Here is a 22,614-nt window from a genome sequence, read left to right on the forward strand (position 1 = left end):
GCACTGGTTGTGAAGAGGGGATGGACCAGAAACAAATGTTAACTCAATGGTGAGCAGAATAAAACATGTTAAACAGAGAATCCACAACACCAAGGGTTCCAAGACTCTCCTTGATACACTGATCAAAACTTCTTCTGTTAACATCATACACCTCCATATCATGTTCTTAACAAATAATAAAGCCTCTTTTACTAGGTCATCTTACTCCTTGTATGTTGCCCCTTATCTTGGTGTCCTGGAGTGTCTAACACCAGTTTTATGAGCTGACCTTTAGCCTTGTGTGGACTCTATAGAAAAGTAATCATGTAAGTTTCAGGATGTGTAAGTAGTTTTGTGTATCAATTACTGCTCTAGGAAGCCTACACTGGTTAATGCTTCAGCATAGTCTGAGCAGTCTATGTACTAATCCAGGGGTTTTCAACCTTTTTTAGTAAGTGTACCCCTGGCAGCTGGATGCGGGGTGGGGAGGGGGAGAAGGGAGTGGTGCATGGCCGGATGCAGAGCAGGGGTGGGGTGGTGCACGGCTGGAAGCGGAGTGGCAGCAGCATGGGGTGGTGGGTGCAAGCTTGCCCCCTCTGCGTCTAGCCAGCTGGGCAGTGCCTGTGTAGCCCACAGCGGGGTGCTGCTGCCGTCATGCTCCCCCAGCCCTGCTCCTGGGAGGCGGCGGTGTGGTGTGGTGGGTGGTGGCTCTCTGTCCCCACTCACCTGCGAATATCCTTTAGGGCCTTCCCATGTACCCCCAGGTGTATACGTAGCCCCAGTTGACAACCTCTGTACTAGTCGATGGTTATATCAGTCAAAACTTAACTGTAGTAGTCAGTGGTTTGGGCTGTGCCTGTGTTCTTTCTTTTCCCACTTATAAAGAACTAAAGGAGCTCACCCATCTATAGTGGTGAGATGGCACCCCTGGCATGATCTGTCTGCTTCTCTTTGATTCTGTACTTAGTCAACTGTTAGTTAATCTGTAGTTCTCAAATTTTTCCAATGCTTTCTTTCATAGCAGGTCCAGAGTCCCCCATCTCTGAGCATTCAAGTTGTTACAATGGAAGACAACTGTCAGGTGACTAAACTTTGCCTCTCTTGCAATCTTGTATGCCACTTGGTGATGACAACTATGCCTTTTGTTTAAAAATAAAAAGCACAATTCTAATCTGTTCTGTCTGCTCTTTTTCCAAGCAGACACAGATGACAAGTGATGCCTGCCTAAGTTTATTATCCAGTACATTTCAAGTACTAGATAATACACTTCAGCCTGTAAGGATAGAAACAGAACTAGAGCTCAGTCTTTCTCCCTACTGTCTTAACCCGCCCTTGATTCCTTCCTTCTTGAGCTAAGATGTTGAAGATGCCAATTGTCAACTTTCCCAAGAAGGGTAGGAAGTTGCTAGAGGAATGCTGTGAGTTGGAACCTAGGTCTCCCTTTCGATTTCTAGAGTACTCTGAAGAGACTCAAATGTCAATGTTACTTGTCTCAAGCTCCTCAGCTAGTGACTGAAGAAGGGGCTCTCTGAACCCTCCATTTCTCTCTAATTGCCCTACCTAATTAAAGATGTAGCAGTGCCCTAGCACAGAAGAAATCATCTGTAACAGGGTCCCTTTGGGATACAGCTAGCCTGGCTTAGGAGCTGCAGCTGTGTGAAGACTAATGAGGGAGTGGCTGCCTGGGAATCAAAAACCCCAGCAGGCAGAACCAGAGACCTGCGAGGAGAAGCATCAGAGCTGGGAAACAGGCCCCAAGCAGAGCAAGCCTGCTGTGGGAAGGTTGGAGCTACAGTGGACCCCTCCTAGTGTTTGGGATAATAAGGGTTTTTGGTTTTTGGGGGGGGTTTTAAATTTATTTGTTGAAAGACTGTGTTACTGAGGCATGCTGAGAGATGCTTAAGGAGCAGAGGCCTGGTTGAAAAGGCCCCGAGGTAGCAGCCTGCTACAGTGTCCCACTACTCGAGGAGGGGATATTCTTTTTCATATTTGTAGTTTCATAGTAGCTAGGGTCAGGAGGGACCTGAACGGATCATCTAGCCTGACCCCCTGCCACAGGCAGGAATGAATGCTGGGTTCACTAGACCCCAGACAGGTGCTCATCCAACCTCCTCTTGAATTTACCCAAGGTAGGGGTAAGGACCACTTCCCTGGGTGACTGGTTCCAGATTTTGGCCACCCTAACTATAAAAAATTGCTTTCTGATCTAAACCTATTCTCCATCAGCTCATTACCATTATTCCTTGTCACCTCAGGTGGTGCTGGGGAGAAAAGGGCTCTACCTATTTGCTGTTGATCTCCCCTGATGAGTGTGTAGGCAGCCACCAGGTCCTCAGGACCCCGCTCAGCCGCCTCTTGCTGAGGCTGAACAGGTTCAGGTCCCTCAGTCTCTCCTCATAGGGCCTGTCCTGCTGCCCTCTCACCAAGCGGGTGGTCTTCCTCTGAACCCTCTCCAGGCTGGCCGCATCCTTCTCCATTGGCACACGGTAGAGACACATTCCACTTCCCCTCCATGGGCTCCCTCCTGGGACTCAGAAAGACACTCTGGAGATTGCTGTTTGAGCAGTAGAAGCCTTGGATCTGACACGAAAAAGGCTCCATGAGAGTCTCTTTTGGGACCACCATTCATATGGTTGTCAGCTGTGGTGTAGGATGGGGTGGCCAACCTCTGACAGGAGTAGCACAGGCAGGCTCTGTGTGGCACACAGCAGACTGGGGAAGGGACAAGCAGTCCAGTGGCAGATGGGGCAGGGAGCTAAAAGCAAAGCAGAAGCTTGGGCAGGGAGCAGAAACCTGAGTAGCAGATCAGAGGGCCTCTAGGAGAGGGCATAGAGCTTATTTGTGGCAAGTCTGCCAAAATGGTTGCTTCCCACTACAGTAAAGCATGCAGGTACCTGCTTGAAAGTCAGCTGCTGTTGCCTCTTCTATAGGATGAAATGTCTTTCTAGGAAGCACTATAGATATTCTTAACCCAGTCAGCCATGAATCTTAGATGAAAGTAGAAGTGGTGCAGCAACTGGTCCTTGCCAGCAATTTTGTCACCATCCATAATGAGACAGGAGGGACTTCAAGGTTTTTAACACCTCTTGGCCATGTCAGAAATTTCACATCCTGCTGGAAAGAAGATTGTGCACTCTGCATTGTTCCATGTCTGGGAGACTGACCATGCCTATTAAGCAGGGAATCTTAGAGCTTGCAAAGGTCGTGTAGCAGGCTTCAGCTCAGAACCTGCCACCTCCAAGAAAGACCATGTTCCTATCAAGTTCTCCAAGTATTTCTTTTGAATCTGGTGCCAAGGTCACTTGTCAAAGCACCCATTTAGGAAAGGTCAAAGTAGCAAATGCCTCCACCAGGAAGGGAAAGGGCCCCGAAGAGACTGGCTGTTTGACAGAGAACAACTCTGCCGGCCAGTTTCCATATTGTATCTGTATTGGGACAAACTGGTTCTGCTTACACAAAGGCTCCCACCAGAGCAGAGAGAATGATTAAAATCCATCTACTAGAAAAGTAACTAATATCTGAAATCTCCCCACAGACTGCTGTGGATGTATCTAATAATGGCTGCACTGGAGACAATGTGGAAATCCTGTTGGTTTCAGTAGCTGGGAATATCCAGGAAGGTGCAAACCATGGCAGAAGATCTTTTATGGGAGAGCTGCAACGGCTTAAAGACTGACAAGATCTTTCCTTCATTAAAGTGTTTAAGAACTGCTTTGCATTCTCTGACTTGTACTTACCAATCCCAAAGAGAAAGCAAGCAGTTCTTCACCTTTTCCTCAGGAAAGCCACCCTGATATCTTTTTCTTGATAGAAGGCTTGAGGCTGCAGTAGAGAAGTTAGATCTTTTGAAGGATCTGTGTCCACTTGTCTTTCACCTTTTGGCTCTCACCTGTTTGGGCAGTTTCCATGAGTCAGTAGGTTCATGCAGTTATCAGTAATAGCACATGCAAGTCCATTTCCTTCCCACTTCACTCCCAACTCTCCATCTTTCAAAGAACCCTCTTACAAGATTTTGCTGAAACAAGGGCTTTCTCAGATCTGGATCAGGGAAAGTGGTGCCCTGATAATTCAGGGATAGGAGTTTGCATTCCTGGATGTTTTTATTTTCATTTGAAGACAAATGAAGGCTTATATCCCATTATGAGCCTCTGACATCTCAACAGGTTGCTCTCTTGTTTCAGAATGGTGGCTGGCCTCCTTAATCCCTTTATTCCTGTTCATGGTTTAAGACCTTCCAGAAGACTTTCTTCACACTTCCATACATCCAACCCATTGGAAATATCTCAGATTATTAAGAGGTAAATCTTGCAGGGTAGATTACAGGGTTCCTGCACTTTCAGCCTCACCAACGCCATTTACCAAGTGCTTTGCTATTGTAGCTACTCCTATAAAAATCACAAAGCATCTATTTCTACCCATGTATCTGATAGGTTAATTGAAGGAAGTTCATTTTAGCTGACAACCAGACTGTAATTTTAGGTTGCAGTAATAATAAAGGTTAGCGAGGAACTAATTAGGGAGTTTCTGGAGGGGCTGGACGTATTCAAGTCAGCCGGCCCGGACGATCTCCACCCTAGAGTTCTAAAGGAATTGGCTGAGGTCATTGCAGGACCCCTGGCATGGCTTTATGAGCACTCGTGGTGCTCTGATGTGGTGCCGGAGGACTGGAAGAGGGCCAACGTGCTTCCCATTTTCAAAAAAGGGAGGAAGGAGGACCCAGGAAACTATAGGCCAGTTAGTCTTACCTCGATCCTAGGCAAGCTGTTTGAGAAAATTATGCTGGCACACATTCATGAGGGGCCAGCGGGGGACTGCATGCTTAGGGGCGACCAAAACGGGTTCATCAGTGGCAGGTCCTGTCAGACCAACCTGGTGGCCTTCTACGATCAGATTACCAGATCATTAGATGCAGGGGTAGCAGTGGACATAGTCTTCCTGGACTTCCGGAAGGCTTTCGACACTGTCTCTCACCCCGTTCTCATTAGGAAACTGGGGGACTGTGGTGTCAATGCCCACACAGTCAATTGGGTCGCCAACTGGCTGGAGGGCCACACCCAGAGGGTGGTAGTGGATAGGTCCTACTCGGCCTGGAAGGACGTGGGCAGCAGGGTCCCCCAGGGCTTGGTCCTCGGGCCTGCACTGTTCAACATCTTCATCAGCGACTTGGACGAGGGGGTAAAAAGCACCCTGTTCAAATTTGCTGATGACACTAAGATGTGGGGGAAGTGGGCACTCTAGAAGGAAGCATCAGGCTACAATCAGACCTGGACAGGTTACAGGGGTGGGCGGATGTGAGTAGGATGGGATTCGACACAGACAAGTGCAAGGTGATGCACCTGGGGAGGAACAACCGGCACCATACCTACAGGTTGGGGAACTCCCCTCTTGTCATCACGGAGGCGGAAAAGGATCTTGGAGTCATCACTGATGCCAAGATGAACATGGGCCGGCAGTGCGGGGAGGCAGTCAGGAAGGCCAACCGCACCTTGTCATGCATCCACAGATGCATCTCGAGCAGGTCCAAAGAGGTGATCCTCCCCCTCTATGCGGCACTGGTCAGGCCGTAGTTGGAGTACTGCGTCCAGTTCTGGGTGTCGCACTTCAAGAGGGATGTGGACAGCATGGAGAGGGTCCTGAAAAATTTGAACAGAGTTATGTCCTGAATCTATTAGGGACTGGCTGGTGGGACCAACAGTTTTGAGCCATTCGGGCAAATGGTGGTTTTGCTTTGACCGTTTTCAGGTTTTCAAATTGCCCTTGGTCAAAATCACAGCAGCGGTGCCTGGAAAGCTGCGTGCAACACGTCTGAGGAAAGTACCATTCCATCCAGGGAAGGGACAGACTTCGCCAAGTGATATCTGAGGAAAATACACAGCATTGTATATTTGTGTACCTAGGAGAAATAGTGCAGGATCTTTTATGGAAACAGCAACATGGGACTTGCTCATTCTTTTTCCTTCCAGATGTTGCTGGGTTTTCTTCAAATAAAAGGAAACGTTTGCCCACCTCCCCTCCTGAGCGGGCAGTTTATCTTGGGTCAGCTGGTGTAGTTTAAAACAGTTGGACACACAAACAGTTCCAGAGTCTGCTATTTCCAAACCTGCCTTCTACCCTGCGAAGGCAAAGTCAGAGAGAGAACCTGCCATCGCTATGAAAACACTTATTGCAGCCTACTCCCAAAATCAGAGCGGTAAGAAAATTGCAAGGCGTGTTTGTAATATTCTAGACTTGTGGTTGATAGAGTCAGTCAAGGCATGTTTGCTGTTGTTGTTGAATATGTTTTTAGATATCTCTTTCTATAAAATAGTCTATAATATTTTTATAAAGCTGTGCGTTAGCTGTGAAGGGAGCAGGGATGGGAATGGAGCAGAATTGCTTGGTAGAAGTGAGTTTACTGAAATCGGTTTGGGAAATCTGTCAGATCATTTACTGCAAAAAGGCATGAAAATGGCAAATTGTGTAATCCAAATCAAAGAAGAGCATCTGCCACCCCTTCAGATAGCTCTCCTACATAAGTCAATGGCCACGTAAGTGTGAGTCCAGTCAGAAATATTTGGCTTTTAGTCAACTAATAAGAAGAGCTGTGAGCTGTGTGACTTCCGGGACCTGGTCTGAAGACCTGGGAAGTCTGCAAGGAATGATGGACTGAGTAGACTTGGGTAATTGCTCTAGGGAAACGAAAGTAATGTTCTTTAACTGCTCTAATGCTTAGGTACCCCATTTGCAGTCTGGATTTTACTCCAGAAAGGCTGAACTTCAACATTGCCTAAGTCTGACCCAGCCAGACTTGAGTTGCTCTTCCTGACTTTCCAATATGGTCTAGTTCTCTCTGATCCAGCACTCCACTGAATGCAAGACCCTGTTAGATAATGGTATTGAGTAGGTATGTTCATTGTAAGGATTTTTCCAGCTGTCTGATATTAAAGGCCTGATGCAGCTCCCTGCAGCCATTCTGAGTTCCTGTGAGCCAGCAGGCTTATGGTCTCAGTCCTTGGTGGGATGAGCTCGTTGGCCCTAGGACCTGCTCAGCTCAGCCAGAGCTCTTCACACAAACATCCTTTAAAAAGATGGGCAGGGAGCACATGGAGTTTGCAATCTGGCTTCTATCCCAGAGGGAAGAAGGATCAAAAGGCCCTGGCTGTGTTTGCAGTAACACTGGTGGGAGTTAATCATTCATAAAGGTTACCAGGGAGAGGAGGAGGGAGAAGGAAAACTAGTTAATGCTATTGAACTCCCACTTCCCAGAGTCAAGGCTGAGGGACCACAGGTCATATGGCCTTATCAGTCACTGCAGGACAGGGCGGTTGGCCTGACACATCCAGACTCACCTGTGTCAGCTCAGACACTGTGCTCGTGAGATGTCTGAGATGTGTGCATGGTCCTACCTTGCCATGACACTTCACTCAGGCTTCCCTCTGGCTCGCCCTTCACAGGATAGACACAGCCCTGGTCAGTCTGTGGAGCAGGGAGAGCAGGATCTCACCTCTTCAGGGTTCTGGTCAACTTGGAAACTTTGATATTTTTATTAAAACCTCTTTCTCTGCAAGGGGGCCAGGTCCAGAGAATCCTTCCCCCACAGTTGCATGGGAGATCCTGCTCCTTAGAGGGGCTTTGAGCAGCCGAGAGTTATCTGTGCACTCAACAGTGTAGTGTCAGTCAGTCCCTATCGTGTACCTCCTTCTACATCTGCAGGCACAGGGGCCCAGCTGGGCCCTGCTGTCTCTTGCCCTTCGTCTCCCCGCCTCCCCCTGCTCTCTCTATAGCTCTCACTCTACTTTCTTCCTTCTGCTTCATGTTCATCTTCCTCACCTGTTACCAGCCAGGCTACTGGAAGCAACCAGCTAGGGACTGACCCAGCATACAGGCAAGAAGAAAGCCCTGTGCAAGTGTAAGGGGCAGGTGGGTAGGGTTGATGTGGGGTGCAGGGCACAGCATGTGCTGAGGCAGTGGCTTCCCATTGCAGAGGGGTGTGACTGCATGTGTATTGGGGATCCTTGATCTGTGAGAGGAATAGCATGTGTTTGTGCAGGGGCATGCATGTGCGGTGTGGGGCTGTGTGTCATAGGGGGCGGTGCAGGTACAGGGGGTGGTTTCTTGTGGGTGGAGGGAAAGAAGAGCACTAGCAGATGGGTACAGCATGATCAGCAGGCAGTGATCAATAATGGAAGTGGTAAAAGGTGTTTATGCCTTCCAGGGAGCCATGCCAGCATCCAGGCTGCCCTGCGCACTCTGCTCACTGCCCCCTGGCCCTCGCAGCGGGATGTCCGGGCATGCCTCCAGCTTCTCTCTGTCCTGCAGTGGGTGCTCAGCTTCTTGTTCATGGGTGAGTAAGCACAGCAGCCTAGAGGAGATGATCTGTACCGTCATGGGGGTCTCCTTCCCTCTCACTGCTAGAAATTCTCTACAGGTTTTTGGAGCAGGGAGGGCAACCCTCCATCACAGCCCGTGAAATGTGGTTCCCCATCTCTCTGAGTGATGACTATAAAAAAGAAATCGGGACATCAGAAAATGCAGCCCCAGGGAACAGAAAGCTCCTTGGAGCAAGAAGGGGAAAAGCAGCCTTCTCAGGGGAGAGCAGGGTCTTGGCTGGTTATTGCTGGGGGGATTTTCAGATGAGACGGTAGCACTTTCTGTAAGAGCTGGGTATGTCTGCAGTCTCTCCCTGCTCTCCCGAGTGCAAAGACCCCTGTAGATGCATGTGGATTATCTGGAATCAAGCCTTTTCAGGAACGGTTGGATACTAGGAGCCTGATTATTTCATTTTGTAGAAGTGCAAAGTGCTCCAACCCCCAGCGAGGGGGTGTCCAGCCAGAATCAGTCCTGGAACTCACAGCTGTGCCTTTGTGCACTCCCTTCCCACCTAGTGCACAGGGTTTTGGGGTGGAGCCTGTCTCCCTGCACATTGGTTCAGAATAGGGGCTGTGAGCACATCCACAGTACAAATAAATCAGCCCCAGTGGAGAAGTTGGCACCTGCTGACCTTCCGCTTGCTGTTAAGGTCAGAGAACATTTGGCTTTGCAAAGGGGGTGAGCTCTGTTGCTGACCCTCCCAAGAGCACTCTGACACAGGAATTATGTCTACACAACATGATTTGGTGTGGGCAGAGCTGCCCAAGCTAGTTGTGAATGACCTAGTTTGGGTACTGGAAGCAGTATAGCTGTGTCAGCTTATAGCCCAGGCATACTGCCTTGCTAACATGCTGTGCTGCTTCTGGAACCCAAGCTAGTTAGCTGAGAGCTAGTTCAGGTATTTCTACACAGTACTGCAATTGTCTGCACAGGACTTTGAAGGCAGTGACACAGAGATGTCCCATTAATTTAACATTTTTCTGCAGAATTCTGGTTTGCCCTGGCAGTTGTGAGTGAGTTAGTACTTATTAAAGAGATGTTGTAGCCGTGATAGCCCAGGAATTATTATAGCGTGTCAAAAAATCAGTATCAGTAGTGTTCAATCCTTGGTTCTTACTGTTCTTACGTAAACTGCCTGGACACTGATACTGACTGTTGAACACACTATAATCTACCTGATTCCTAAATTTCTTCCTATACGCAGCAGACCTGCGTATGAAGAATGTCTTGCATTTGAAAGATCATCTAACTTTATTCCAACCATGCAGTTTTCCCAATCAAAGATATCACCACCCATGCAAAAAAAAAATGCAGTTTGCTTATTAAAGAACAATTGTTTAAAAAGTGAAGAGGTCAATGGTAAATTATTTTAACACTTCAGGGTGCTGAGTTTATAGTAAATAAATGTTGACTACAAGAGTGCTACATAGAGCTGTAGATTCCTACTGCTTTGGAAACAGGGGCTGTCTTTTTGTCAGGTATTTGTGCAGAGCCCGGTACAATTGAGATCCTATGGTTCACTGAGACACCTACAGCAACAGTATATTAATACTGCTTCCTCTTTTTTTAATTAGGGCTTTAGCCAAAATTTGGAGCCATGTGGGTCATTTCCTTCAAATAGTCTGTTCTTTGATGTGGTTTTGTTTAGTTTCAAAGAATGCACATCCTCTTGCCTCCTTAAATGCAGGAGGAATTGAACAACAGGAGATGGTTTCTTTGCTCACAGCTCCAAACTACTTTCTAGTCAGCACTTGGCCCAACAACTATCTCTCAGCATCCCCTGTGGCCCCACCATAAGTATTTCTGTTGCATGTCTTCCTTGCTGTCTGCTTTCTCAGCTTCTCTGATTTTTCTTTCTTTCACAAAACAATACCCAGAGAAACACTTCCACTCACATATACTGCTGCCTTGGGTCTATCTGTGCTTTCATCGGAGGTTGCTACTGGTTCAGCCCTTTGGCTTCATAATGGAGCTTAATAGGTTTTTACAGCAACCTTAAATGAACCATAGCAGTTATACCTAGCCACATCAACACTCCAGTCTCTTCTTCATTTATCATCTTGAACAGGGTCTTTCTGTTAGAATATTTCACATCACCAACCATAAGCAGTTTCACTTCTATCCCAATCTTCTGGGAGGTTTTCTTCACTCGCTCAATCACATACCGGCAGGCCTTCTGTCCATGAACCCCTGAATAGATCCTTTTGTGCCAGTGAAATTTGGTATTGAGCCACTCCTGTTCTATTCTAAATGGGAAAATCAACATCCAGCCTCAGTTTCCACAGCTACCCTCTTAGTTTCAGGAGTAGCCCTGCTGTAATCCTGTAATCCTCTGAAGTACTCCCTCAGAGGTTCTTATGGATAACTTTAGGTTTAATAGTAGGACCCAGTGTATTTGTTATGGCATTGCATTTATTCCAGTCAGTACTGTGTAGCAGTGGTTCTCAATCTTTTTTGGACCAGGACCCATTTGTAAGCACTGATAGCCAGTCCTGAACCCAGGACCCCTCACTCCTGACCCACTGCCCCTCCCCCCAGGCCCTGGTCGAGCAGTGTGTGGGGCAGGGGTGGGTGTGGGACAGATGGAGGGAGGGTATGGGGGGTGGGGGGGCAACCAGCCTCTTGCAAGCCGGAATTCTGACAGCCTGCGAGGGAAAAACCATGTTTCCCATGTTTTTGTCCTTTAAAGGAGAATCCATTTTTAAAGGTTGTTTGCAACCTTTTCATATATTCTTATGACCCATTTTTGGTTCGTGACCCACAGGTTGAGAAGCACTACTGTATAGGACCCTTTCCAAGCTTACCTAGCTTAGGGCTCCTTCTTTCTCCCAGGACTGTAAGACCAGGCCAGGTTCCTCCTTTAAAACCTTTTCCCCATATGTCCTTACACTGAGCAGCCTTTGCATTTGATCGGAGGCCACTCATTTTATCAGAAGTCATCCTGGCAAAGGCATGAACTTTAGTCAGGCTTGGATTGTAGGGTCTCTGCATAAACCACAGGGTCTAGATGCCTCTGTTCATTTTCAGGAGTTTCACCAAGAGTTTAGGGCAGTATTTGCAACTAGCCTCCCAGCAACGCTGTCTGGACTGTCCTTGAGCCCAGACCTGTAGGTAAAAGTGAAATTATAGCACTATAGTTTTTACAACTAGGAGGCAAGTTGTGCCTCAGGATTCCTGACTCTAGAGAGCCATTTTAGGGAAGCTGGAGCTGTTGAGGCCATTCACTTTGTCCTATATAAAAGTGTTGAAATTTTTCCAGAGCTTTAACACCTGCCAGGGGTGGTGCAATCATTGTGCTCAAGACTCGCTGCAATGAGCCATCCACCTCTCAAGTCCCTTTGGCTCTGATGTTAACGCTGCCCCAAACTATCAAGCTGACATCTGCATCGACTACCGCATGGTCAGCTAAAACAGGAGCAGTCATAAGAATCCTCCAAGCTTGGAAATACTCTGTTGGTCACTGGTATGATTGCTGTTTCTCACCCAACCTGGGCTGTGTGCACAAATGAACTTGCTATAACAGCATGGAGCCTTTACACAACCTACCCAGCTGAGAACGTCTGGAGGGTGGATTTGCGAACACCTTCCATTTTCTTTTTGTCACTAAAGGTTCCTCCTGTTCTTATCATAAACCCAAAGCTAAGCACATCTTCTTGAAACAATTCACAAATCTATGTTTCATTTTACTTGGCAGCAGAAAGCTAATTACAGGCCCTTCAGTATCAGTTCTTATTCTGAGATTTTGCATGTATTAGGATACCATCCAGGTACAGCACATCACCCACAATGAGGGGAGCAAGTCAGGCATTAGCCTCTCTTTTGGCCTCTCACATGTGGCTGCACAAGTCAAAAGCTTTAAATTGACACAGACCTTGTCCTGCTAGGAAAACATTCCTGTCCCTGTCCTTTGGATCCACAGCTATGTGCCAACTCCTATTTTTAGATCCAGTGTGGAAAAGCAGATTGAACCTGCTGTAGCTTCTAAGTGTGCCAATTTCTATTTGTAGATGCAGTGTGGAAAGCCAGATTGAACCTGCTATAGCTTCCAGCCACAATAGTGCATAAGAATTCTTTATGGTAACCTCATTTAGACCAGATGGGATCTGGCATTGCTGTCTTTTTCTTAAGCAGATATTGGTGAAGCCCAACAGGCTTTGCTGAGAAATGACTTAGTTCTTTCAGGTATATATCTCCAATGGCTTGTAATGCTAGTTTCCTCTTAGTAAATGGTTGCGTCTCAACACTGACCAACTGGCCAGAACACAGCAAACGATAGTTGGCTTTCCCCAGGACCAGTCTTGTCCTGGCCCAGTGCAGAGCAACCTGCTTGGGAAAACAACTCCTGACTCCTAACTAGAAAGTCTCTCAGACTTCTACTGTGGTTTTATTTAGATACACAGTCCTGTGCCAGAACAAGTAAAACTGAAAGTCTTGGAATTGACCTGCATTTTCTTCTTGTTTTCTTCTCTGCCTGTGTTTATTAGGTCTCTGGTTCAGGTATGTTTTTTTTCAGATATCTTAAATGATGGGCATGAGTTACACCCAATGCATTTGAGTAAGTTCTATAAATTATGGGGTATCTGTTATGGACTGCTATATGAAGTACCGTGATGCTCAGGGGAGCACAGCTCTGGAATCCATATCTACTGTACCCTGAAAATCTCCCTTGCTTTTCCCCTAGCTGCTTTATGTGCTGGAAATGGGCTTTCACTTGAGTACATTAGTCCACTGGAAGTGCCTTCTTAACCCCATCAGAGAGGCTTGGATTCAATGTTCTTTCCAATAGGCAAGATGGTCACAAGCAGTAAAGATTTCTAAAGTGGATGCCATCTAGGGCTGAAGCACAGGTTTGACTCAGGGAAGCTCCCACACTTGTCACATACTTATGCTAGAGAGAGTGGGGCCTCTAATATTCCACCAGCACAGCTGTAGTATAGTCAAGTGTTGCCAAGACCACCTCAGAAGGCTTTAAGTGGACAGTGGTAAAAATAGCTGGGTCTTGTCTGAACCATGGCCCCTTCTCAGTTTGCTGCATGGGGTGATGATTTAGGGACCAAAATTTCCCTCATATAGCAAGACTGGTACAGAGCTTGTCTTTCAAGCAGAGCCAGCAGGGAGCTAACAGGCCTGGGCTGGCTGGGTTTCAACACTGACCAACTGGGCAGAACATACAGCAGAGAAGGTGTTTTGGCCCAGGCGCAAATTACAATTTGGTCACTCCTTGGGAACAAGATGTTTTATGGAAATGGCATTCTGAATAGGCCTAAAGATGGTGGGATTCATTGTGGGCACTCCTCCCATCCCACATTGCAACAAGGTATTAGGAGATGGTGCCTAGAGACGGGACCTGTTTGTAGAGCAGTGCTGGAATCCTGAGGCAGAGATGCAGACGCTCTGCTACACAGTGAGGCAGAAGACAGGTACACATGAGGAATTGCTCTCCTGATTTGATCCCCGCATCAGAACAATGTTAAGCTGAGGGGTGGGTTTTAATATGTGTAAAGGGGCCACTATACCCATGAAACTCCACTGATAGTTGCACTGGTGTCAACTGGGGCAGAATCAGCTCTGCTGGTATGTGGTAAGATGTGTTATACACGGTCTCTCACGTATTTCTATTTAAGGATATATAAGTTCATCTTTTGCTTGTGTTCCCCCAGGAGTTATTTCCCTGCTTCTCCTCATCTATTTGGTTTTCACCAGTTTCTGGCCGATTTCTGCTTTGTACCTGCTCTGGCTAATCTTTGACTGGGACACACCGGAGCGAGGTATGGACAAGCATAGCTTCACTTACTGAACATGTTCATAGCAGGTGGAGTGGAAAGCAGCTGTGGCAGGATTCAGATATATGGTTTTTAACCCTTTGCTGTCTGTCTTTGTTTCTGGGAGTCTGCTCCGCATTTCTGGGAGTCTGCTCTGAGCTTTCCACTATCTTCAGGCTCATATAATAGCTAATCTCACCCAGTTAAAGCCAAATCCCCTGGAATGAGGGAAACGGGTCCAGAGAGATGCACAGAGTTCAGCTCTTAAGATCACTATCCCAACAGATTGTACCACCTTTTCTTTCCTCTCACTATCAGAGATCCTTGGTGATATAATGAACTTAAATGACTGGCCTTCGTGCAAGTGCAGTGTTGGAATTTAACACATCCTGGGTTTAATTCTATTTTCATCTCTTTGGGAACTGCTGTATACAACCCTAGGATTCTTATAGCAGCAGCAGGCTTAATATCTGAACCACTTGCACCAAAAGCACAGGCTCTTGCTACTTAACATGGAGGAGAATTTCCTTAACCATATAGGTCCTGTGACACAGGTCTGGGCAGTTCTGATTCCATCTAACGGGGAGCAAGGCATGCAAAGATAATGCGTAACATTAGCTGGGGCATGAGCCGATAAGTGCTCCAGAGCAGATAAGACTCCCAAGGAGCCAGTGTTCTTATTTTCTTCTTCATTTACATGGTTAAATGATAAAGATTGGGGCAGTGCCAAGCTACAGGAATGCAAGGGGGTGGGGAGGGGTGCGTAGAGGGGAGAGGAATGAGGTGGTCCAAAAAGAGCCTGTTGCCAGGAAAACAGAACTGACCTGACTTCTCTCCAGGGAGGGGGGTCTGTCTTTACAATGTCTGTGGGAACTTGTGGCCTAGAACCCTTCCACATACCTCTTGTCTGGTTTGCAGGTGGGAGGAGGTTCACATGGTTGCGGAAATGGTTTGTCTGGAGGTACTTCCGAGATTATTTCCCTATTCAGGTAAGCAGCAAGCTTGCCCAGGCAATGCTTGTGCCATTCATACAGTGGGTGCTATGGAGATATGTGGCCAGAACATTTCTAGTGCACAAGTTTTCTGTCAGAAAAAAAAGTTTTGAATATGTCGGTAACAAATGTTTGTTTCAGAAATAGTCCCATGTTCCACGTCAGGAGGAAATGCCCCTTTCCACAGACACTTTGTTTGGTTTTTCTCCTTTTCGTTCATTTTATTCTGTGGTAGCTGTAGTGGGCCATAAAGGCATGTCAAGGTCTAATAGATGGACTATTCAGAACAGTGTTATATTTTGGTATATATTTATTTTTAAATGAAAGGGCTGCTGTGACCCTTCTGGTTTTTAAATACATTTTAGACTTCCCACAGTATAACAGTTCCATGTTAGAGCAGCTTCTGTGCTGGGAGCTGTACTTGTGTAGGTTAACCTGCAGACTCTGGGACAAGTCTGTTTAGGCATCTCTGCTGGACTCTTGCTGAATGGCCCCTGAATGGCTTTTTCCATGCAAGCCTAGCAGACCAGCTGCTGGCAGATTAATGACTTCCTATACATCAGCCTGTCTCCAGCATCCCTCATGAGTCATGTCTCGCATGTGTTATTTTCCAGCTGCCAGGCCAGCCCCTGCAGAGAGCACCCAGGGAACCTAATAGAAATCTGGTACAAAAACAGGTGGTTGGAAAGGGCCCCAAACACATGTTTCTTTCAGTGTCATCCTAATCATCATAGAATTATTAGGCTGACATCAGGCTAATTGTCGAATTATTAGGCTGACATCAGGCTAATTGTCAAATCATTAGGCTGACATCAGGCTAGCTGTCAAATCTCACAAACTTCAGTAGCTGCTCCATACATGTGCTGATTTTGGTTGTGTGCAATGGGAGAGGTAAAGAAACTGGGGAAATCCCTGAGCTGAGCTGCTCAATGATTCTAATTTGCACATCTGTCCAGGTGATTGTGCTTCTGCATCAAGGTGGGAGAACTACCGCCTAGGTAGTGCCCATCTGTCCTCACCTGTTGAGAAGGTCTCCTCAAGGCCTGTGACTTAACCAGCATTGAAAGCCAGGGCTTCTGACATCCTCACTCCCTACTGATTTTATGTCATCTTTCTCCAGCTGGTGAAAACTCATGATCTCCATCCCAGCCAGAATTACATTATTGGTTCACACCCTCATGGGATCCTCTGCATTGGGGCCTTCTGCAACTTTATCACTGAATCCACTGGCTTCTTTGAGAAGTACCCTGGTATCAGGCCATTCCTGGCCACGCTGGGTGGCAACTTCCGGATGCCTTTCTTCAGGGAATATCTGATGAGTGGGGGTGAGTGTGCTCACAAAGCATCCCTTGCACATATCCACAGATAGCACCTAAGGGGGTCCACACATGATACAGGGGTTTAAATTTTTAAAAAACACCGCTTCAGTTTAGGGTGAAGTAAACCCCTGTGTTGTGTACACCCATGTCAGAGCCCAGTCCTTACCAGACTCTCCAGTGGTGGGGAAGGGAGAATGAGCTGCTGGTGAGCAGAGCTGCTGGGGGGGGGGCTGGTGCTTCCCTTCATGGCAGTGATGGTCTGCCCCCAGCAGCACCTGCCCACAGGCACCCAGCTCAGGCAGTCCTGGGGAGTACCGCAGCCATGGAGGGAGGCACCAAGCCTCCACACTGCTCAGGCAGGCAGGCTCTGGGAGGAGGGGGAGGGGGAGGGGGAGGGGGAAGAGAACGGGCTCTTACTTTTTTTTTTCACCCTTCAGTGGAGCCTGCCTTCCTGGGCTGCTGCTGGGCTGCCTGCAGGGGTTGCCTGTACAGACCCTGAGCTGCATGGGGCCTGGTGCTTCCCTCCACAGCTGTAGAGTTTAGAAACTAAAACTCCTTACCTAAGAGGTGTTTTACTTTGCAGCGGCCCAAATTAATCTGCTGTGTCCTAAAGTCATTTAAAGAATATCACGTAGGGGTAGGCAAAATGTGGCCTGGGGACCAAATGCAGCCCTCCACACCATTCTATCCAGCCAGCGAGGCCCCTAAAAGTTTAGAAAATTAATATTTATCTGCCCCTGGTTGCCTGTTATATGGTCCTCAGTGGCTTGCCAAAACTCAGTAAGTGGCCCTCTGCCCAAAATAATTGCCCGCCCCTGCCCTAAGGTGTTGCAGGTGCAGCTAATGCAAGAGACCCAAGATGTTCACAGTGTCCATCTCCTTTCTCCTGGGAGAGGGGCATGTGTAGTCTCCATCCAGTGGCAGCACCTGCCTTTGGCTGGTGCAGCTGCTGTTTCTGGATGCCTCCTGACCAACATGGGGACTCTGGAGCCATGAGCCAGGGAGTGTCCCATCCTGGCCTCCGCTCACCTGATCCTTTAGCTTATTGTACCCTCCTCCTTCTGGAGCAAGGGATTCCAGGGGTCCTGTCTGGACACAAGGTGTCACCCTCACTCCACCCATTGGACTTCTGTGCAGGGAGAAGTCTGCTTACAGCCTGTGGCTGTGGTTAGAGTTCAGCTCAACTCATTTCTTTGGGGAATGGAAGAAAATAGGCCGCCTTCCTGCCCCTCCATGTCCTATAGCTTTCTGAAAAGTAGGGATTCACTTGTCATCCACCTGCACCCACCTGCATGGACTTTTCCCAAACCCAGAAGGCAAACAGGCTTTCAGGATACCCCAGAAGTTCATTCAGAGATCCTGACAAAAGATTCTTCCTCTTAGTTGTGAGGGAGCGAGCAGGTTCCCAGCTGGCTAGTGGGGAATGTGGTTGCCATTGCAGACAGCTTTTCCTGTGTTCCTTTCATTTCTTTGCTGGTTAGGCCTGTGCCCTGTAACACGCCAGGCCATAGGGTACCTGCTGTCCCGGAATGGTACTGGCAATGCTGTAGCCATTGTGATTGGTGGTGCGGCCGAGTCGCTGTCCTGCCAGCCGGGAATCGCCACATTAATCCTTAAGAACCGCAAAGGCTTTGTCCGGATGGCATTGCAGCATGGGTGAGTGTCACTTCATGTATTGTCCTTACAGGTGTCCCACTCTTCTGGTAGCTGGACTAAGGCAATCCATCCCATGGGCCAACAAGCCAGCTACTGTATGAGGACTGGGTCTGGAACCTCTCCTTTGCTTAGGATGTCCACAAGCAGCCTACCCACTGGACCAGCTTTCAGCAGAACTTAGGAGCTGTGACAGCAAGGGTTTCCTAGCTGCTGTTTCATGGGGCAAACCAGACCCAGTTCAAAGGGTCATAGCAGGCTCCTGTAGTGCTGAGGCTGGCAGGGGGGAATCATGCTGCAATGTTCTCCCACAGGGCACATCTGGTTCCCTCCTTCTCCTTTGGAGAGAATGAGCTCTTTCGACAGGTGGTGTTCAAAGAGGGCAGCTGGATGAGGAACATACAGGAGAGGTGCCGGAAGCTGCTGGGCTTTTCCCCTTGTCTCTTCTATGGACGGGGCTTAACCTCTGTCCATTCCCGAGGCTTCCTGCCCTTCCCCAGGCCCATCACCACTGTTGGTGAGTTTTTTTTCTTGCTACTCTTCTCAGTGGGGTTGGCCATCTGTAATGTCTGAGCCCTTTGCTCTGGAAAGGCTGGCATGGGCAGGCAGTGGGGGTGCAGCCCTGCTTGCCCATGCTGACTATGAGGAGTCCACATGCTGCTGAACGTGGCAGATATGGAAGCCAGAAAAACCACCATGATGGTGTGGGGTGACCTACTTCAATGGGCAGAGGGATCCCAGGCAAGCTAAAAACCTTTAGTAGGTGGACACGGGTAGTGGTGTGCGCTTTTCCTTGTCCCCTATGACTGTTGCTGTTGTGTCAGTGGGGTGTGGCATGGCAGGTGTGTACACTGTTGCTCCCTGCTGGTGGCTCACAGGCCTGCCTGTATGTAGCAGATCACTAATCTCTCATTGGGTGTCTGGGTTCCAAGGCCCAGCTCATTACAGGGAGGCTGGGTTGTCCCTACCTGTAGCAATTGGTCTATTCTGGACTCCTGGGTTTCACGCTTCCACCTTTTTTGGCTCTGGCAGTAGGAGAACCCATGACAGTTCCCAAGATTGAGGACCCAAGCCATGAAACGGTGGATCTGTACCATGGAAAGTACATCCGCTCCCTGCTTAAACTCTTCAACGAGCACAAAGCCAGATATGGCTTCTTGGAGACAGACGAGCTGAGGATCTTGTGAATGAGACCAGAGAGAAGCTGGGGACTGGAAAGAGACAGGGCATCAAAGCCCTAATCCTGGATAACTGCCTGTTCTTGGGGGTTGTCTACCAGCCTCTGGCAGGGCAGGGACTCTCAGGGATGTATAAAGGATTTTGGGTGATGTGGTGCCTGCAGTAGCAGAGGATTTAACTTGATGACCCAGGAGGTCCCTTCCAGTCCTGCATCCTAGATTCTGACATACAGTTCAGCCATGCCCCAGCTGCTCTGCCTTCTACTCTAACCCTGACCCTTACCCACCCTCTCAGTGCAGCTCCAATGGCTGTCTCTCTGTTCCTCCTGTGCCTCCAGGATGAATGAGGAAAGGAGGAGCATTGTACATTCTGCTGTACATCCTGCATGCTTTATGCTCCCTTCTGTGGGCAATGCAGTGGGCCAGTGCACCAGCTGTATCAGATCCTGAGCCCCCTTCAGGAAAGAAGAAAAAAAGGACAGGAAGGAGCACAGGGAGTGACTGGGGCTGAGCTTGAAAGGGGAAGTGTGACATAAGCAGAGAGGACTGGGGTAGATGTGGAAGGGACACTTCTTTCACCAAGCCCTGCTATCCTTGGGAAGATGAATAGTAGCTTTGTGCTACTGCTGATGGAGCCCAAGGGTGGGGTTATGCAGGCTGAGACAGGAGGAGGATGAGATAGATGGAAAGGAGAAGGAGGGGAGAGGGCAGGAAGAATGGAGGCAATGCCCCTGACATGTAACTGAGGTAGTGGTTGTGAGAGGAGGCTGCAAGGCCCTGTGGGAGAATGGTACTGTGATGGGCAGAGGCTTGAGACACTTCAGCTCTTTGTCTGGGAAGGCTGAGCCTTTGCAACTCTGTAGTCTTGGGCGCATGTTGAGTGTAGAAAAATGGAGCCTCTTGGAAGGTTTCTCCATTCACCTGCACGCTCTGTACATCTGATTATGGGCATACTCCTGGCGCTGGGTTGTCAGGCTGTTCACGTGAATGTGTCATCTCTCTACTGCAGGGAGAGTTTTCCCTCTGTTGGTCAGCGTTAGCACCTAGGCCTGGGCCTCAGAAGCAGGAAAGGACATGGCCAGGGTTTCTCTATATGGTGAGAGCTGCCATGAGAAATGGCATTCGGGGCAAAGCCTGTCCACAGTAGGGTTGGGAGGCCTAAGTCTCTTTCATTTCCCTTTCTCTGTCCCACATGTCCTGTGTTCCCTGCATACCCTGCCAAACCTGTGTCCATCACTGCAGTTTCCCTATGGCCCTCTGCCATTCTGCCCAGACCCTAGATGCCTCAGCTTCCAGCCTTCTCCACCTCTGTATTTCCTGTTGGATCCAGGGCAGGTGGCAGCTGAAAAGGCCAGTGCACATTGAGGCTTCATCTGGAGATATATCGGGTCCTAGAGAAGCAACAGGTGTTTCCCTAGGGCCTGGCAGATTGCAGTGATTTCTGGGCAGTTTGTAACCAGAAAGAGATTGATCTATTGGAGGGAGATGGGAGGAATGTCCAGGGGCCACAGGGAAATCTATCAAGCTTGGTTAAGCAATGACAATGTGGTGGGAAGTACACAGAGGGTAAGATGTTATTTAGCTGTAAAGGGGTGTGCATCTATCAGTGAGAGAACGCAGACCATAACTTCCAGTCAGGGAGAGGCACGGGCTGGAGAATCCTCTCCCAAGGGGTAGGGGTAGACTGCCAGAGCTTGAGACATTTCACATAAACCTCATCAAAGCACTGTGCTGTAGGGGCGCCATCCTGTTTTGGCCCCAGGACTGGGTGAGAAGCTCTGCTGAGGTGTTTCCATCTTTGTGTTGCTTATCCCGTGTCTAATACAGTGTTACAGCTCTCAGATGGATGTGGACTGTGCTGTATGAAATGGAGGGCAGTTGTAGGTGGTGGGGGGAAGGGGGGAAGGATCGTTCCTGCACATCCATGCACACCACATAGAGCTAGGCGCAGCCACACCTGTTTCCATACACGCCTATGCACACACAGCTTAGGCACGCGTGGTTCTATGTCTGTACACAGACACATGCCACATCCCTTTCACCTGAACAGCACACACGCACACACACCATATTGTTCTTTGGAGAAGGGAATCTTTATAAGTTGTTCCCCAAGGTGGGCGTGACAGGATGTACTGCCCCTTTAAGGGGCAATCTGGAGTTTATGGCTCACCAGTGTGGACACAATGAGGGAGCACTCTGTTCCTCCCTGGGGTGGGGCTATAAATGAGCAGAAGGAACCTGGGATGATGAAGGGTCAGAAGGTGAGTGGCAGGTTTTTTAATCAGTTTGGCTGCTTAGCTCAAGGTTTTGACCTCATGACCTGGGTTAGGAGCTGTATTCCTGTCTCATTCCTTCCTCCTAAGACGGGGGTGGGGACTCAGTCAGCAGGGGGTTGTGTGGAGGCCTTTGTAAATGGAACAGATTATTTTTGTTGTTTTGGTTTCGGCCTACTCGTATATGCAGGAGCAGGAGCTGCTTGCTGTGGGAGCCCAGCTCCCCTGGAGGGCAAGGAGGAAGCCTGCTATTCCCACTGTGCAAGTTACAGTTGGGTGTTTTAGCTGAGGGCTGCCTCTGCCTGTGAGCAAGCTGAGTGGGGAGAGGGGAGAAATTGTCTGACTGGGTTTAAAACCATGGTGGGCAAGGGAGCCTTAGGAGCCACTGCTTCTGTTGTGACTTTTGGCAGGAACTCTGAAGTTCTCTAAGGCTAAGGTACCTCCAAGGTCTTCAGCTTGCCGTCTGCCTTGGCCTTGCAGGGAGCTCTGCAAAGGAAGCCCAGGGTAGAGGAGAAGGGTTTGACCCCCTGGAGCTGAGTGTGGAGAGTGCTAGCCAAGATCTAAGCTCTAGGGGGAGGAGGTTTTAAAGGAGCTGAAGGAGCACAAGGACATAACAAACACTCCATGCAGTTCTGAGAAACCTGGTTAGGGGAAAAAGCAAATTGACTAAAGCGACTGAAGCTGGTAGCAACACGGGACAAGCCCTGCATTAGCCCTAGGATTAACATTCCTTTTCAGCTGGATTTCACAGAACAAAGGCTGTCCTGCTGCTGCCACTGTCACCAGGGAGTGCAACTGCAGCCTGCTCCTGATGGAGCTTCCTGAGGGCAGCAGGGTGGGCAACGTTTGCATCTCGGAGGGGAACTGTGAACCAGCCCTGCAGTGGGACTGTGCTGGTGCTAAGTGAGTGTGGGGCAGAGTGTATAGGTGGCTGCTGAGGTTTGTCTGCTCTCCACGGGATCTCTCTGGCACAGGCTTCAGGGAGCAGGGTTGAAAAAACCTTCCTCACCTCCTTCCACAGCACTTCTTATACATGTGACTCCACTAAAATGCAGGCACCTGAGGGAGGCAGGGCACCTGTGGAGTGTTCTGCACACATGTTCTACCAC

The 22,614-nt window shown here is 48.7% G+C and overlaps 1 protein-coding gene across 1 annotated transcript; it reads left to right on the forward strand.

Moving 5' to 3' along the window:
- The first annotated feature begins 702 nt into the window (after positions 1-702).
- On the forward strand, positions 703-21,063 carry LOC149858200 (diacylglycerol O-acyltransferase 2-like). The gene is made up of 9 exons (XM_090059586.1): positions 703-1,060; positions 5,943-6,169; positions 8,174-8,302; positions 13,989-14,096; positions 15,009-15,079; positions 16,203-16,407; positions 17,883-18,057; positions 18,369-18,571; positions 19,087-21,063. The coding sequence occupies exons 2-9, from the start codon at positions 6,130-6,132 to the stop codon at positions 19,239-19,241; spliced, it is 1,086 nt and encodes a 361-aa protein (XP_089915712.1). The 5' UTR covers positions 703-1,060; positions 5,943-6,129; the 3' UTR covers positions 19,242-21,063.
- The last annotated feature ends 1,551 nt before the right edge of the window (positions 21,064-22,614 follow it).

This window comes from Crocodylus siamensis, chromosome 8 (assembly GCF_052110815.1).
Source record: "Crocodylus siamensis isolate JL-2025a chromosome 8, ASM5211081v1, whole genome shotgun sequence".
NCBI lineage: Eukaryota > Metazoa > Chordata > Crocodylia > Crocodylidae > Crocodylus > Crocodylus siamensis.

Bases quoted from the DNA above. Each gene is read 5' to 3' on its own strand.
- LOC149858200 (XM_090059586.1), top strand. From the start codon at position 6,130: ATGAAAACACTTATTGCAGCCTACTCCCAAAATCAGAGCG. The intron at 8,303-13,988 runs GTGAGTAAGCAC...GTGTTCCCCCAG, and splicing joins GCTCAGCTTCTTGTTCATGG to GAGTTATTTCCCTGCTTCTC. The intron at 16,408-17,882 runs GTGAGTGTGCTC...TTTGCTGGTTAG, and splicing joins GGAATATCTGATGAGTGGGG to GCCTGTGCCCTGTAACACGC.